This window comes from Limulus polyphemus, unplaced genomic scaffold (genome assembly GCF_000517525.1).
Source record: "Limulus polyphemus unplaced genomic scaffold, Limulus_polyphemus-2.1.2 Scaffold2417, whole genome shotgun sequence".
NCBI classification, from domain to species: domain Eukaryota; kingdom Metazoa; phylum Arthropoda; class Merostomata; order Xiphosura; family Limulidae; genus Limulus; species Limulus polyphemus.
In genome coordinates, this window is record NW_013668027.1 from 66,313 (window position 1) to 84,148 (window position 17,836).

Consider the following 17,836-nt stretch of genomic DNA (forward strand, 5'->3'; position numbering starts at 1 on the left):
TCACTGGATTCCTCAGGTTCCTTAGTCAGGATCATTCTTTGATCTCAAGGGGTTGTTAAGTTAGGACACTACTAAGATATGGGTTCCTTTACTGCCACTTCATCCAGAGTTCCATCTCTTCAGGGATGGGGTGAATATACCAACAGTTAGGAATTCCAGGGTCTACATATGGATGACAAGGCTTCCCTACACAATATTTTAGTTATTCTTGCTCTTCAAAAGTCAATGTCTCATGGTCTGGGCTTATTAGGGGGAAAATCGTCAGGCTTCACTCTGACAATTCCACGGTGGTGTCTTGTGTTTCTCATCATGGAGGCACTTGGTCCAGGGCTCTTAGTTTTTGAATCTTGGACCTCCTTTCTTGGGACCATTTCTATCATATCACCCTATTAGCTTGCCATGTCCCACGGGTGATGCATGCAGTAGCAGGTTAATTGTCTCAATCCAAACAGATTCTCCCAACACAATAGATGCTGCATCATAAGGTTCTGTTGAATTGACTCTCATTTTGCAGCTCTGATTGGTGGGTTGGCCTCTCATTGGATCACCTAACTACTGGCAGTTTGGATGGGATTACAACTATTGGCCTTCCCTCCAATTCATGTGTTACCCAGGATATTAAATATGATTTGTTCCAACCCATTATTGGGTCCTGTTGATAGCACTAGATTGGCAGCTACAACCCTGGTTTCTACTTCTGCTGTATTTTCTGGAGTATCTACTTCTTCTTAGGCCATTTTCGTGGTACACTCGACTATCCAGAAGCTCAAAGTTCAAGCATAGAGGTTATGCAGTCTTTTGCACGGCATCGTATCTGTCTTAGTTTTTGCTTAGTCCTGAGATGAACATTTCCCAACGAAAATGACATGCATATCAGCATTTGTATATTGAGAGGAGGTTGAAGAACCCACTTTGACCAGAAGTGTGAACCATAACTCGTTTATTGACCTGGCTCTTTGGCAGGGGTTTTGCATCTTCCACAATTGCCCTGTTTAAGGTGGCCTTATCAAGTACCATTCGATTTTTGTGATTAAATATTCTTTGAGTTCCCAGCACTCTTCAGATTCCTCAACTAACCAAATGACCATTTCAGTTAACTTTCTCAACATCTGTTTGTGACCTGATTCTTATATGCCATGTATTCCCTTTACCTGAAGGTTTATATTTCATGGCTGCTGATATACAGACATCGCTGGTTGGAGTGATTTGCATTGTTTGTCCACAGACCCCTTTCTCATTCTCTCTATGTCCTCAGACAGGGAAGGGGATAAATCCTTTTCACCGATTCATCTGATCACTAATTGCCGACCCCTCCACCTTATCAGTGTGGGATTCTAGCTATAAGTGTGATCGGAGGTAAGTATGTCCAATCAGATTTCAATCCTCATTCGTGGTCATGTTCAGTGAGGGTCTTGAAGGTTTTGTTGCCTGCGCTAATGACTTTTAGAGATGCTAAACAATGACTTTTTTATTCTGGGCTCTCTTTGAATGTGAGGAAATTTTTGCGAGTTGCATCTAATCAGATTTGTCACAATTCTATGTTCTTAGCAACCTGGTTGAATTGCCCACTGGAGGACATTGTGTGGACTGGTATATGGACCTCCCCCAATACTTTTATCTTTTCTGCTAAATTATACAGAGGGGTGAGTATTTTCATTGCTACCTTTCAGGTTCCCTTATCTCGTTTTCATAGGATCTCATTCTGTGGTAAGCGTTACCCAGGCTGGTGTGCTTTTATCAAACCAATTCCACACTAGCAACCACTAATTCAATATACTTTATACAGGTTGTAGAAATGAGTGGTGACTCATGGACTATCATAATAAAAGCATAAGGGGATCCTGCTCATCCATGGCAATCATTAGATTGAATAAATCAGGGTTGATTTGCTTTTTAAAATTTAAATAACTTGGTTCACCTATTGTACTGTTTTCAGAGCACTGTTTCTCAGGGTTCCCCAATGTGCATTACCCCAGATTCTACTAGTGGAGCTAGGAAGTCCATTTCCAGTTGCTGGGGTGGTGGACAGATTCTTTTCCTCCAAAGTGTTTGAATGAATTTCTCCACTCTTGGAAAAGAGGGCAAAGTCGAGGGCCCTCCTACCCAGGTCCGTGGATGTTTTTTTCCAGATGTTGGTAGGAATGGTACCAGCCTATGCAGGAACCTACTCATAATGCCAGTTCAGATTTGACTCTCGGCTTTCTGGTTCGGTTAAACATGGCCCTTCCTTATGATCAATATTGATTATGTACAATGTTCATGGAAGAGGGTCCACTGTCTCATAATTTTGAGCACAGAGTGGTCCCATCCTGGGTTTTTGGTTGAGCACAATTGTTCCACATCTTTCCCATAATTCTAGGGGCAAGTGGAATTTACCTTCCCCACACAGTTGGGGAGTGAAGATGATTGTTCATAATTCCTGACCGGATGAGTTCTGTTTCCTCAGGTTGAGTAAGACATACACGATTCCTTCATTCCAAGCTTGGGATGTTGCCTTTTGGACTTCTTCAAATTGAGGAGAAGGTTTGTCCGGTGGCTCAGAGTGCATCACTCTATGGCTGCAGGTTGGGATCCACTCATAAGTATATATATAGTTTGTGGTCCAATTGCCCTAGCGACCAATATGGTATATAGGGACCATGGCCCTTTTATTCCAACCCCGAGTAGTGGAACCTCAGCTATATAGTTGGGGCCTGGCCTATAGTGTTGATAAATCAGGTAAAATTTCACCCTGGGTGAAGAGCATACCTGTTCTGGATGTAGTGCGGCTTCTCCTCTAGGGTGTCAATCTTCTTTTGACATACCCATGACATACTCCACCTTATCAGTGTGGGATTCTAGTTACAAGTGTGATTGGAGGTAAGTATGTTTTGGAAGTTAACATTTTCTTAAATTGAAAATGTATTTCCAATAATACTTACCTCTGCTAACACTCTCTCGCTGTTCCTCCCTGCTAAGAGCCAATGTTAGAGATTGGGATTGAGATAGTCTCGAAATAAATTATAACATTATCTGAATGAGGCCTTATGTACATTACCAGGATAGAGGGCACATTGACGTGGGTGGAGAATGTCACGAGAAAAATATTGCCAAGAGTAATTGAGTGGGGTATAAAAGACTGGAGCAAGTAAAATTCAGACCAATGATTAGACTGGCAATCGAGTAATAGTTATAAGTGTGAGAGAAGGTAAATATTATTGGAAATACATTTTCGATTTAAGAAAATGTTGACTTCTGATTCTGCTACCTCTGTCACTACTCACTGATTTTATCTCTCTCCTGTAGAAACGTTTGTCACATAATCAAATGTGAAAAGAGTTTGCAACAAAAACCACAGGAACCAATTTGAAAGGGAAAACAAGAAGCTTTTCAACCTCTTTCTACACACTTTTCCCAGCTTTGTATACTTAGTTTTATCAGTGTTATCCTCCCATGGGATTGTTAACTTTTCAATGAGCACATTCTTTTCAGCCCTTGATCAGATAATAATGTCTATTCTTGGTGTGGTGATAGCTATTTTCACTGGAACACTACCCTTGCTATTCAGATCAGCCTTAATACACCTGTGATTTGCAGGTGAAAGGATATCAAATCATGAATTGCTGCTGTACACCCTTGGCTAGGAGTCCTCCTTCACACACAAGATGAAGTGTTTGGTGCTACTGGGAACTTGCTCTGAGTTGTTTCTTTTAACTTTCTGTTCAACAGTTGAGAAACTTAAGAGAGAGGGATGAAGTATAAATAGGATAGATTATACCAAGACACTGAAAGATAGAGTTTATACATTTTAGAAAAATAGAGTTTGTTTGTAACTGAAATTGGCAGAAGTAGATGTCTTAATACAGTAAAACATAGAACAGTATAAACCAAAAGTACCTCCACAGGTACAGAGACCATTTAGTGTCCCAGAAAAAAACATGGAGTAGAGTTGAAAAATGTTGTTAAAGATATTTTTAAACAAATAATCATTGTAATCCAGGCTGGATTTGGCATTCATGAGCATCAGAGGTCTTGGTCCTTTTTGTTGTAAATATGAGGTGCAGGTTGATTGGTATTGTCATCAATTACATTCCAGTGATGTTCTGTGAACTGTTCACTGACCTTTCATCCATCCTTGCCAACACAGGGAAGTTTGTGTGTTGGTAGTAGCAGTAATACGATCCTAGGCTTTCTTCATTGAAGTCTAGTGTATTATCCATATTAGAAATTAAATCAACTAACTATTTGAATGTTTTCAACAGGGGGTATCTAGGTTTTGCTGGCTTCTGTGCTAGGTTGACAGAGTGTTTTAGCGGTTAGGTGTACTTGGAAGACTTCTGTTATCTTTTTTTTTCATTCTAAATGCTGTTCTTACTTTATGTTGTTTACATATCATCTCTACATTTTCAGAGAGATCTCTGACATAGGATATATGGCTTTTCCTGTTCATATTCTGCATTCACCATCTTCTCTATCAAGAATTCTGTGTATCCATTGTGTAGTGATGTGTTTTCCTTCCATCTCCTTAGCTTGTTTGATATTAAAAACCTTGTTTATTCTAGAAACTAGGCACTGTATGACTCCTGCCTTTACACTGTTTAGGTAGTATGATTTATAGTTGAAGTATTTACTCTCATTTGTGGATTTCTTGTAAACTTCTGTGGTATATGAGTTGTATATCTTGGTAACAATGACTATCAGTATTTTTAATTCTTGCCAGTTTTAATGCTGAGATGTTAGATATCTTGTTAAAGCTGTATTTAGCTGTCGTACACTCTGCTAATCTTACTGTAGTAACCTAAAACTTAACATAAGCAGTAATTTTCTTTGTTTTCATAGGTTTGATATTTGAAACTGAACTTGCATGTCAGGATGAACAACATTTTTTTCAAAAAAGTCCAGAACAGTACTGGAAACAGGTAAGCACTTTTATTAATTAAAACTTTTAAAAAATGTGATAAATCCAAACTAGAGGTTTAATTTCAAGACATTGAAGACAGATTTTGTGATACAGTTCCAGCATTTGTAGCTTTTTAAATGAAAAATATTGAATTAAATGAATTCATTGCATTCACATTCAGTTTATTACCAGATAAAATTTGTTTCAAAGCTTTGACTTTAGTTTTGAAAATACAAAGTATACAGCTGTTTTGTCTATAATATTATTTATTTGAAATGTGTTATGGCCAATGACCATACCATACACACAAACACATGTATAATCTTGATGTCCCATTTATCTTTTTATATTTTATTATAAGTGCTGCTAAAGTTCTAATTTGCTTACCAACCATTAAGCCTTCTGCTTCAATTTCAAAAGTATGATTTGACACTTAAACCCTTATAATTGCCAGAAGAGCCAGGCAAATTTAATAGATTAATTGATATAATTAATTACCTGTAAGCAGCAATAGTATCAATTAGTGTCATGTAAACTAAGTGATTAATCAAAATTATGATCAAATTAATTAGGTCACAAATGTATTCAACTAATTTAAATTAGTGTTTCTAATTATTATTATTGTTTTCAGTTATTCCAACATTCAATTAATTGAAATTATGATAAACTCTTTCTGTATGGGTTTGGTTGATGTGACCAACCTTGTAACAACAAAATAAACATCAGAGTTTCCATACTATAACCTTTAATATGTTTTGTATATTTTTACGAAGTTTGACAGACTTTCAGGAAACATCACAAGTCCTTTATACACAAAATGTCAGATTTTTTAAAATAAAGACTAAAGATTTGTCCATGAATATATGGAGTCAGAGTGTTGACTACTCCAAGTGCAAAGTGATTTTCATGTTAAAATTAAACATACTTTTTTTCATTTGAAAATATTCAAATTTCATTTGTGTAACCTCTATAACCTCCTACATAAATATCAAATGCTTTCTTTTCAGTAAAACTTTACATTTTATCTGCTATTTTTTTCTACCCTAATGCTATGTGGACTTGGGCTTTCTACCCTAATAATATATGATTTGACTGACTTTTTAATCACCATAAAAAAAATATGAAATAAATCTAAATTACCCCTTTTTCTTTATAGAATGATGCAGATTGTAATAGGAAACTATAATTGTTTATTCTAAATAGCTTTAAGCTCATATCAGCTACATATATTTATACATAATTTTATTGTTTTTTTTTACTAATCCTGCCACACAGGGTCACAATACTTTGTAATTGTTAAACTTTGAGCTTGCCTACTATAAAAGTTGCTTTATTGTATTTTTGAATTAATTACTCAAAATCAGTATATTCCTCATTAAACAAAAATTATGATTAAGTCGATTATTGTGAAAATAATCAATTAATCAATTTCCAATTATTACAGTTTTCTATTATTCCAACTATCCAAAAAAAGTGAAATATTGTCATTATGTTTGCTTATTGTTAAGCACAAAGCTACACAATGGAGGATAGAGTGTGGGTATCTGCCACTGTCACTAATTTCAAACAGTTTAGCAGAATCCACCTCCAACTGTCTGGTTGCTTAATTGTTAAATAAAGTACAAATTTACCATTCTTATACATGTGTTATATTTCTGATTGTGTAAATGTATTATTTAATGATTTATAAGTGGCCACAGAACTAGGGGAGGGGTCAAATGGGTCCAGATCATCCATCCAATTTTTCATCAGGAATTGATAACTCTATTCTTTATTTATGTTTAAGTAGCCAGAGATCTAGGGAGACAAAGAGTTCAGCCCTTCATTTTTCACAGAAAAAAATAACTATTCTTTAAACAGTCACCAGGTTTAGGTGAGAAGTCCAGGGGCCAAACCCCCATATTTCAGAAATTAATAATTGTATTATATAATGATATATAAGTAGTTGCAGGTGTAGGGGAGGGTCTGGACCACTCCACTTTTTCAGAAATTAATAAAAAAAACAAGAAATAGCCCGACATCCTTACACAACCTTATAGTATGAAAAAGAAATATTAGATGTTAGTGTTTTTATTTTATTGAGCTATTTACAATAACAATCTTTTGAGGTGTTCTAAAATTAACACAGCTGAAGCCTACAGCAATTCAGTTAAGATCTCAGCCAGTAATTGATTTATTCTAAGCCAATACAACAATATGAACATCAGTTAAATACTGGCATGGTAAATTTTTGCACCTTGAACTTTTGCTGACATTAACAGTGTGTCAAGACTTTAAAGATTTGTTTCCATCAAAGTTAGTATTATATAGGGCACCTGCAGTTCTTATAATGTAGACTTGTTATATAATCAATTTTTCATACTATATTATCTAAATAGACTTTCTAGTTTTATTCTCATTCATTCCTTATTGGTTTTCAAACTTTTTAAGATAAAGCTATGACTTTCAAATGTCTTACCTCATAAAATAAATTAATGTTATTATAATTCCTATGTTGTTTGACTTTAAATTTAGGCTACTGGAAGAATATCCCAAACATTAGAACTTAGCTGTGGTATAGTGGCTCATAGAATGGCTCTGAGTTTCTTTTTTTTTTTTCAAGTACAAATTTTTAACTCATAGCTCTATTATCTCCTGACTGATTTGAGATCTAATTACAGTTTTGGACTCAGGAGGTCAAACCCTTTCGATTGATATATTTGACCATACCCAAGGTCTCATAAATTAATTTACTCTAATCCTGCCAGAAAGCATTTCAGTTTAAAGTTAGGCTGGTAGCGATCCTGATGAATAATAAAATTGAATCAGGTAAATGCATACCCCACACTTGGATTGCTGGTGCACCAAAAATATAGCTAATAAAAAGGGGGAAAAAAAAAGTATTATAGATTAATTTACTCTAATCCTGCCTAAATGAATTTCAAGTGTCGTGGCTATTGAGGATTCCTTCTTGTTTTATTTTGGTTAGGTATGCATCTGCCTAATAGATAAAATGTTTTATGATTATTCATTTCCATTGGTTGGTTACAAAACATCTGAAATGATTAACAGTGATGTAGGTAGCATACACCATGAAAAGGATGGCATTATCAAGTTTTAAAAATAATGGTATGCTCTCTCAATTAGCTCTTTCTTTTTCTCGGACATTATCTCTTTCTCTCTCACTCTCAAGCCGTGGTCTTTGGCAAATCGTGATGTATATCTAGTTAGATGATGTGGTATTACTTTTTATGTGAGAAACCATCTCACCATGACAGATTCAGTGTCTGCAGTGATGATGTTTGAAATTGTAACTGAATACAAGAGAGGAAGAAGCTAGCAGCAGCCAACTACAATGGCTATACCTCAGATTCACCACCATCCTGAAATAAGTGAATCACCTTGAGCTCTAGCTTCACAGAAGGCAAATCAGCAGTAGTAATGTAGTAATGTTCTGAGTAAGCATACATGTAAAGTCAAAACAAAAATGAGCAACCATTGCCCCAGAGCTCAGTGTTAAGTGTGTGTCTATTGAGTATTAAATCAAACCTGATAAGATGTGGAAAACTTTTTAACAACAAAAAAAACACAAAGATTCTATAAAATAAACACAGACATGTTTTATAGGCATCAATGATTTTTAGTCTAGTCTAGGTTAAGCTTGCATTATTCCCACCCATCTCGTGACCTGCTTCAAAATTTTGGGTTTTAAGACACACTTTTTTAATTTCTTGGTGTTAGTGTTATGTCTGAAAGATAAAAATGGATGTGAAATATTCGACAGGTCATAAATGGAGCAATGCAATTTGGGTTGCTTTTGCTTGTGGAACTCTCAAAAAACATGGTGGCTTTGTTTTCGCTGACCTCGAAAATATATTAATGTACTAATTAATCTTTCTTGTTGAGTAATTTTGGTAGGGGATCAAAGTTTCAGTATTCTGACTATGATTCTGTGCTTTGATTTTTTATAAATAGTACATTTATATTTAGTCTAAAAAAATCAACACAATATACTCATCTCATAAAGAATTCTCTTCTACGGTAATTCTACATAATTGTAAAACAATATTATGCCTGATTGTAATGCCTTTATGTTTGTATGCCATGATACTTGGCTTAAAAATGGTATAAGTAAAGATAATTTAGGGGTCAAAATTGAAATTACGTGTTTATTTAAGATGTTGTTTTGTAGTAGCATTCGCTATAAAATTGAAAGTACTTTACTTTTATTAACTGTACTTTGTTTCAGATACTATAATGGCATGAAAAATAACATAGCTATCCTGTCATAATTTAACATTTCATGGCAAACTGTCCCAGAATTTAGTGACTGGTTGGAACCAGTAAAAATGACAGTCATGCAGCTTCTTGCAATCTATGTCACAAGAAGATATTGCTTAGTAACATGGGAAAATGTTCAATTAGAAGTCACACTTCAAGTAAAGGACACAGAGTTGCTGCAAAAGCAACCGATGGGAATGTAATGAGTTTTGTTCAGAAGCCTATGAATGAAACTGATGAGCAACATTGCAATATCCCAGTAATGGCAAGTACAGAAGACTCTATCTCTGTCGTTGATGATCAGAAGAAAGTGGCCACAGTACATCACAGTGCAACAACATTGAATAAGTATGTGCAAACAAATGAAACAAAAAAGGCCAAAATGCTGTGGGCTCTTAAATGTCTTATGAGTCATTTCTCTCAACGATCAAATGACCAAATAGGATTGCTATTCAATGCGATGTTTTGGGATAGCCATGTTGCTCAGCAGTATAGCTGTGTTTGAACAATGTTTGTGAAACCTAAATTTGAAATCTTCATCTTCATTGCCTTAATGCTCAAACCCATCCTGAAAAAGTACCAAATGGATGAGCCAGCTATTGCATTTATGCCACAAGATCTTGCAATCTTATTGAATGACCTGTTGGCTCTCTTCATCAAATGTGACATCTTGCAAGAGAACAATACAGCATAAAAGATGGTAAACTAACAATCTACTGCCAGTAAAGGACATCCAGATTGGCAATGGTGCCAAATTGGCATTGACATCCAATGATGTATCAGACCTGCAGAAATTGGATTTCTACAAAAACTGCTTGAGTGTGCTTTGTACTCTAGTGTCAAAGATCCAAGAGAAATGCCCCCCTGAAGTATTCATTTTTCCATGGACTGACATCGTTAGACCCAACCATTATGGCCAAGGAACCAGACAATGCAACTGAAGCATTTGCAAAGCTGACTTCCAAACTTGCATTGTCCAGAATCTGCCCTGTTGAAGTTCTGATGCATCAAAAGTGCAGTTCAGACGATTCATATGGTTATGGATATGGGATAAGCAGAATGTTTTTGCCAAGTGCAACATGCACTTGGATGAATTCTAACATTCACTTCTGTACACAGACAATATTTATCAACAACTATGGGAAGTTGTTGGTGTTGTTCTAGTCCTCTCACATGGACAAGCACATATGGAGTGAGGGTTTTCTGTGAACAAGGATATCATGGTACCAAATATGAAGAAAGAAACTCTAATTGCTAAGCATATGGTTTATTATACTTTGGTATCTCAAGGCATTGAAGTTCACAAATATCATGATCAATGAAGGATTATTCAAGTCATGCAGTCAGGCACATGCCAGATATCAGCACATCCTTACAGATTAAAAGACAGCAACCAAGAAGGACAAATCTAAATGAGAGGCAGAAGAAACTGAGCAAGAGTGCATTTATGAAAATAAAAAGCTTAAAATGCTGAAGAATGAAGCACAATTATGTTTGAATGATTCAGATAAACTTGCATAACAGCCCTGCAAATTGAAGACAGCAAGGAAAGTAGAAAAATTTTAGTAAAGTCAGTAGCCATGAAGAACAAAGCTGATGATATGGTTAAAGTTCAGATCACAAAGCAAAAAAGAAAAGATTTTGGCATTATCAGTGAAACTTGTTCAAAAATGAACTCAAAGAGTTTGCATATCAGGTTTTCAATTCTGCTGCAAAGCTGCCTCAAATCGTGTTTGATTGTGTTGGTGTTCTTAGTACATGATTTGTTTGTTAAATTATTAAATGTGCTAACACTCTGTTCGTTGTCTTTTAAATACATGTTCACTGGTTATCCATCCAGCTTTCTTGTGAATGACTATAATGATCTCATATTCCAAAAAGCATATTCATTAATTAGTTTTATATTTTTGCACTTAAATATGAGTATTTTAGATATGTTTTAGATCATGCAAATGAACAGATTTCTCAAGTTTTTAATTTTAAATGTATGACATACTTGTGCAAGCCAAATTGCTTCATAGCTTGTCAGATTTTGTTGGTGTTGGGATTTTTTAGTATATACCTTGCTTTTTATTTTGTATTATGAGCTAATACTCTGTCCACTGTTTTGTAAATGCGTGTCCACTTATTAATTGACTTTCTTGTGTTGGCTATGATGAACTAATATACAAAAAGTATATTAATTAATTATTTGATGTTTTTACATTTAATATTGAGTGTGCTATTATTTTAGAGCTTGCTGATGGACACATTTTTCAGGTGATTAAGATTTTTGGTAACAAGTTTGTTATTTTCATCATAAGAGGCTGGAAAAGTGTATCATGAACTTAAATGATGTGGTACAATCAAATCAGTCGACAATATTACAAAAACAAGTAATACGTGTGTGTGTGTGTATTTATATATAAAACTGATATTTCATCATCTTTCTTAAAGAGAAGTAAAATAACTTTTGTGTCTTGTAGTAGTTCTAGCTTTGAATTGTTGTTGTTTTTATTTGAGGTTCTTTTGTGTTGTTGTATTGAGACTTTTTAGCACTATTTGTCATTTTTTGAGTAAATTGTAAATATTTTTGGTGAGAAGTTCCAGGTCTACAAAATATTTTTGTAATAATTACTCTCAGGAAGTCTCTGCATTTTTGACAAGAAATTGACAAGATTTTTCATCTTTAAAAAATACGTGCACTTTATTATAAACATTAATTAAAATAATTTACTGAAAATCAAAATTGATTAAGCTGTATGTGTAACTATAGCAATGTGCAAAACAAAAAGTCATTACCACCACCAACAGGGCTCAGTGTTAGGACCTTTTCTCTTTTTGATTTACATCAATGACACAGATGAAGGAATGATCAATAAACTACCTAAATTTGCTGATGATATTAAAATCTTGGGTATTGCTAACTATGAAGAGGATGCTGCTGCTTTACAAAATTATTTAGGTCATTTAATTAGCTGGGCAAATAAATGGTAGATGGGTATTAATTATAATAAATGCAAGATACTACATATAGGTTATCATAATTCAAATTATAAGTATGTGGATAGGAATAACTTTAACAGTGTCAGGAAAGAAAGGGATTTTGGTATAATGGTTGATCAGTCACTTAAGCCATCCAAGAAGTGTGCTGTTGCTAGTGGTAGGGAAAATAGGATTTAAAGTTGTATCTACAGAAATAGTAAATACGAGTCTTAAGAGGTTATAATTTCATTGTATAGGTCACTGGTTAAGCCACATTTAGAATATTGTGTTCAGTCTTGGGCTCCTTACCTTAGGAAAGACATTGAACTGTTGGAAAGGGTTCAGAGAAGGGTTACTAAAATGGTGCCTGTGATGGAGGGGTTGTCATACAAGGAGAGGTTGAAATCTTTCAAATTGTTTTCTCTTGGAAAAAAGAAGAGTTATGGGGAATCTGATTTAGGTGTTCAAGATTGTAAAAGGAATTGATAGTGTTGATGTATCATCTTTTTTATACTTAACAGTGAGAATAGTAGGACTAGGGGACACAAGTATAAATTTTGGCAGAGTAGAAGTCATTTTCAGCAGAGACAGTTATATTTTTTCTAACAGGGAGGTTGGCCTTTGGAATAGGTTACTTCCGGATGTTGTGGAGGCAGTAAATTTAATGAGTTCAAGAGAAAGCTTGATAAGTATATGAATGATAAGGGCTGGCTTTAATATTTTTTTTCATTTATTTGTTTCTAATTAATTTATTTCATAGTTTTAATTTAGATGATGGACCAATGGGTCGCTTGTTGTCCCTAAACATTATTTTATATTATATATTACTCTTTAACTGTGTAGTTTATATTCATGTACCAAATGTAGAGTTCTCACAGTTGAAACAATGAAACAAAGTTGTGAATTTATTATATTATATTCATTACTGAATGAATAATGAAAAAAATTTATTTCTTTTAAAGAAATTAAGATTAGAGATAAGTATTTAGCTGTCAAAATATGACTTTTTGTAGTATATATTTTTTGCACAAATTTTAAAAATTTATTAAGAGGAGGGCTCAAACTCCCAAGCTTTCCCCTTCATTGTCCACAGGCTCTAAGTAATGTAATACTGATTAAATTAATGTGGCAGCTTGGTAACTGATATGTTCTTTTGAGAAAAACCAGTCTGTTTAATTTCAGTGAAATAATTCTTTAGACCAGGATTTCTCAAAGTGTGGGTTACGACCCCACTGGGGTTGCAGAACATTTGAATTGACATTACAAGCACTCTGGAAAGTATTTAATTTTTCTGTAAAATTTACAGAACAAAAGAGCAATTAGAGCTCAGTTAATTAGTGGAATTTGCTAATTGAATAATTGTGGGGCTGATTAATCTGTTACATTCAACTAATTGATTATTATCACAAGAGATGGCCAACTAGAAGTTGCAACACACAGCATGGACAGCTCATTGTGTACCTTTGCATTTAAGAAACAAACGCTATACCAATGCTTCCTTTACATTAGTATTCGTAATAATTGAAAATAGTTATGATAAGAATCCCTAATTTTAAATAGTTGATTATCTTTGTGAGTTGTGGCATTAATGGTTAAGTTTGTAGTACAAGATTGTACTACATGTTTTCCACTTCTCTTAGTTTAAAAGTGAAGTTAACAATTTGTTTCTTGTAGTTTCCTGGTTGGAACATAACATTGCTCCTGCAAGTTTCAAATTTTAACTTTTCCCATGACCTAATTGGGTCAAGCAGAGATTTGGCATCTTCTTATCTAATTCTCTTGCAGAAATAGCAATGTGCTTTTAATTAGCAAGCCAAGTTATTCCTGTCAGTGAATTAATTAGTAGCTGCAGATGGACTCACCCATGGCCTGTTGGCTAACCGATCTTAATGGGTACCAATCATTATTTTCTTAAGTCAGAAACTTGAGAGTTTATTACTATATTTAAAACACTGTTGGGGTCTGGGAGAGCATATTTTCAAGACACTTTCAGTAGATCTTACAAGATTTTACACAGATTTTTACCTTTATAAGTTTTAAAGGAATTTAACTAGATCTTTACATAGAATAACAGCGTTAGTTTCATTTGGACTTTAATGGTGTTTTTAGTGTTTCTATAACTTATATATATGACAACTCTTAAAGATCTCACTTTTGATTCCTGGTAACAGATTGATGAATTTTTATATAGTTTTGCTCTGGGAGAACCACTCAAGTTCTATAGCAACTTTAGGGTTCACTTTCATTTTATGTGGGTGCTGTTTGATTTTCACCTGTAATTTAATTAAGTAGTTGCTCAAGTTTGCTAAAGTAGTGATTATTATCATTGTGGTGAAATCTGAGTGTGAACTTTGATTTTGCAGATGCTAAAGTGAAGGTTAACTTTATTGTTTGACATTTTAACTTGGAGACACACTCTTTTATTGATTCTCTTTTATATGCTAATCTAAATTACAGGGGTGATGCAAATGCATTAGCAAGAACATATTGTTTGATAAAGGCTTCATTGCCCTTGCTAGTCCCACACTCTATTCATCACACATACAAACATACAATCACTTGTCTACCACAAACTGTGTTGCCTAGTATTTTATGATAGTGCATTGTTGTTTACATTGTAAACAGTGAAGATTTCCATTAAATCTTTGTCCTATCTCATTCTTTGTGGTTCAACTGTCTCCTCAATCAGGAAATATACACCCACATATGAAACCTGTGAGCCTTCTATTATTTCTGGGACTGACTCCTCTACTCTGTGGGTATTTCTCAAGTTACCACAAGCTGAACAAACTTGAATTAGTCAAAAATCTAGTGAACATCAACCTATGAACATCATCTAGTGCCACACAAAAGAAACCATCGAAATTATGATTAAATCAATTAACGTCATGAAAATAATTAACCAGGGTTTCTGATTATTACTTTTTGATTATTTCAACTATCCAGAAATCAAATTTATTACCATTATGATGATGTTCATAGGTAATCACCAATTTGTAATATTAATAGTTTATATTTTAACAAATTTTACCTTAGAATAAATCAATAAAATTGACAATTCTTTATGAAGCATCACATTTTAACTCTGTATATGGACTCAGTCATTTTGATTGACCATGTAACCATGAAACTCTATAAACTGTAACTCTGAATTTACTAAGTGATTATTCATAAAATTTGGCAAGCTGCTAGTAAACATTACAAGTCAGATGTTTTAATAATGTACTTTTATTAAAGACTTGTCTGTGAATTTACAAAACTTTTACTGTGTCAGTCTGAATGAAAGGGGATTTTCATGCTAAGCATAAAAATACTTCTTTGTGCAACTTTGTGCAGTTTTTCATATTTCATTTGCATAATGTGTGAAACCTCCTACATGAATATCATAAGTTTGGTAAAACTTTATACTTTATCTCTTATATTCTCTATCCTAACACCATCTTTGGCAAAATCGCCTGTACTGAAAGTTGAAAAATATGAAATTAAAAATTTTTTTTTCTACAATGACTGCAGATTGTAACAGATAATTTACAGGTATTTATCTGAAATTGCCTCAGACTAATAATAGTTTTGCATCTATTTTCATTTAAATTTATTGTCTTTGAATCATGTTTAACTAGAGTAACTAAGTAATCCTTTAGCAAGAGCTTTAGGTAAACAAACTATTGAGTTACATCACATGACAGCAGCCCATGTGTTCCTCAGAAAGATGTCTTTTTTCTTCAGTTGATCTTTTTTCTTGGAAGTTTTCTTATAAAACATGATAAATATTTAATTTTTACATTTCGGTCACTTTTAAAAAATTTAAGAATAAATGTAAAATGTACCTAAAAACTAAGAAATTTAGCAAATAATTCATTTAGTTTAAGTGTACATTTTAGAACACAAAATATATCATAACATATCTGGCTTTCTAACTAACCTATAAATGGGTTAAAACTCCATTACTGCTTGGAGCATTGTCTTTAGTGTAAACACATCAAACATGTTCCAAGTATTATCGGCTTTGATCACTAAAACAAAACAATGTCTGATTTATATAGAATAGAATATACTTATTCTGTTGGTTACAAATATGTCCAATAGCAATGTCAGAGAATTATAGATATTTCTCAAATGATGGAATATATAGGAGGGGATATCTCAGTAAAGCAAGAAGAGGCTGAAATTTTATATTCAGGCTCGTGAATAGCCATAGTATCTGATTCTAACTGCTTGAACAGTCTAAAGCCTTTATAGGGGAAGAGAACAAATCTATAACTGAGAAGTCGAAGCACCACCACATCTTGTGATTCAGAAGAGAAGATTGAGAACTTATTTAAATACCTTCTTTTGAATAAAGAAATTAAAATTTAGATAATATAAAAATCTGAATTATAAACTGTGTTTTTGATGTCAAGTTTATTAACATACATTGATAATAAAGTAGTTTAATTAAATTTTGAATGTAACTGTATAAAGGTTGTGACATTCCAACTTTGACCCTTGCATGTCCAAAGGATGAAACAGTTTCTTTAACCTTAATTTATAGGTTTAAGAGAAAGAGCAACACACACATATACACGTGTATATATATATATGTATATACACACACACACACACACATGAAATATTTATACATGTAGGATGAAATTTCACGTAATTAATCTCCTTAATTATTGTATTTGATTATAATAATATTTGTAATAAACTTATTACATAACAGTAGTGTAAGACAGGAGTTGTTTGATTGAATAAAGGTTAAAGTTCACTTATTTTGAAGCGTAAATGTATGTATGATCATATTTTATCTATTTATTAATTCAAGTTTAAGAATCTTTTGGGCAAATATAGTTTTGTAATTCAGTGTTTTTAATTTATTTACCTGAGAATGTTTTCCTACATATATTGCTTTATAATATAATTATAGAGCAACTTTTGAAATTGGCAAGCACCATTTCAACTCATACCAGGAAATCCTGTAGATTGAGACTAATGCATCATATGTATACATTGTTATTATAATGAAACTCTTAATTTATGACAACGTTTTATCAAATATAGCAGTCTAGGTACTGGCATAAATTAGCCAATAAATGTGACTTCTTTGTTCAGACTTTGAATTTTATTGACAAACACATGTAATGGTATAAATTTCTTTGTGAGATATGATTAAATTGTCACAAAGAACATTTAATAGTTTATTAAAATTCAATAGTTATGATAATTTTCTATCCATTGAAATTTTTAAGAAACCCCTTAAATTTTGAAATATATATACACTGAGTGGTCACAAGTAAATAGACACCTAAGTTTTCATCATTTAACTGATTTATGCTAACTAATTTGTGTTCACAGAGCACTATATAAATGAAAATGCTCCGCACACTAATTATCTTGTGCTACAACATGCCTAGAACTCAAGGTTCTCTCGAATTGTCAGATTTTGTTAGAGGAAGGATAGTTGGTCAAGCAGATGGTGGAATAAATCAGCGGCAAATTTCGCAGTATCATTGTGCAGTTCAGGAAACACGGCAAGGAAACAACTGAGCAGCATCCGGGTCGTCCTGGTCCATCAGAGAGAACAAAAAGGGCTGTAAAGAGAAGCATCGAAATGGATCCCAGATTAACCACTGCAGAAGTGGCCAAAGTTGGTTGAATGTGCCCGAAATCTGTTCAACGGATTCTCCACAGATTGGGTTATCGTTGTACAGCAGCTAGACGGAAGCCCTTATTAAGACCTGCCAACATAGT

General features: G+C 33.7%; 1 protein-coding gene across 1 annotated transcript in view; it reads left to right on the forward strand.

The window, feature by feature from the left end:
- Positions 1–17,836, forward strand: part of LOC106466901 (vacuolar protein sorting-associated protein 18 homolog) — a 172,377-nt gene that overhangs the window by 61,880 nt on the left and 92,661 nt on the right. Inside the window, exon 7 of the mRNA XM_013927208.2 lies at positions 4,819–4,898. Within this exon, the coding sequence (XP_013782662.2) occupies positions 4,819–4,898 (80 nt within the window). The remainder of the gene's footprint in view (positions 1–4,818; positions 4,899–17,836) is intronic.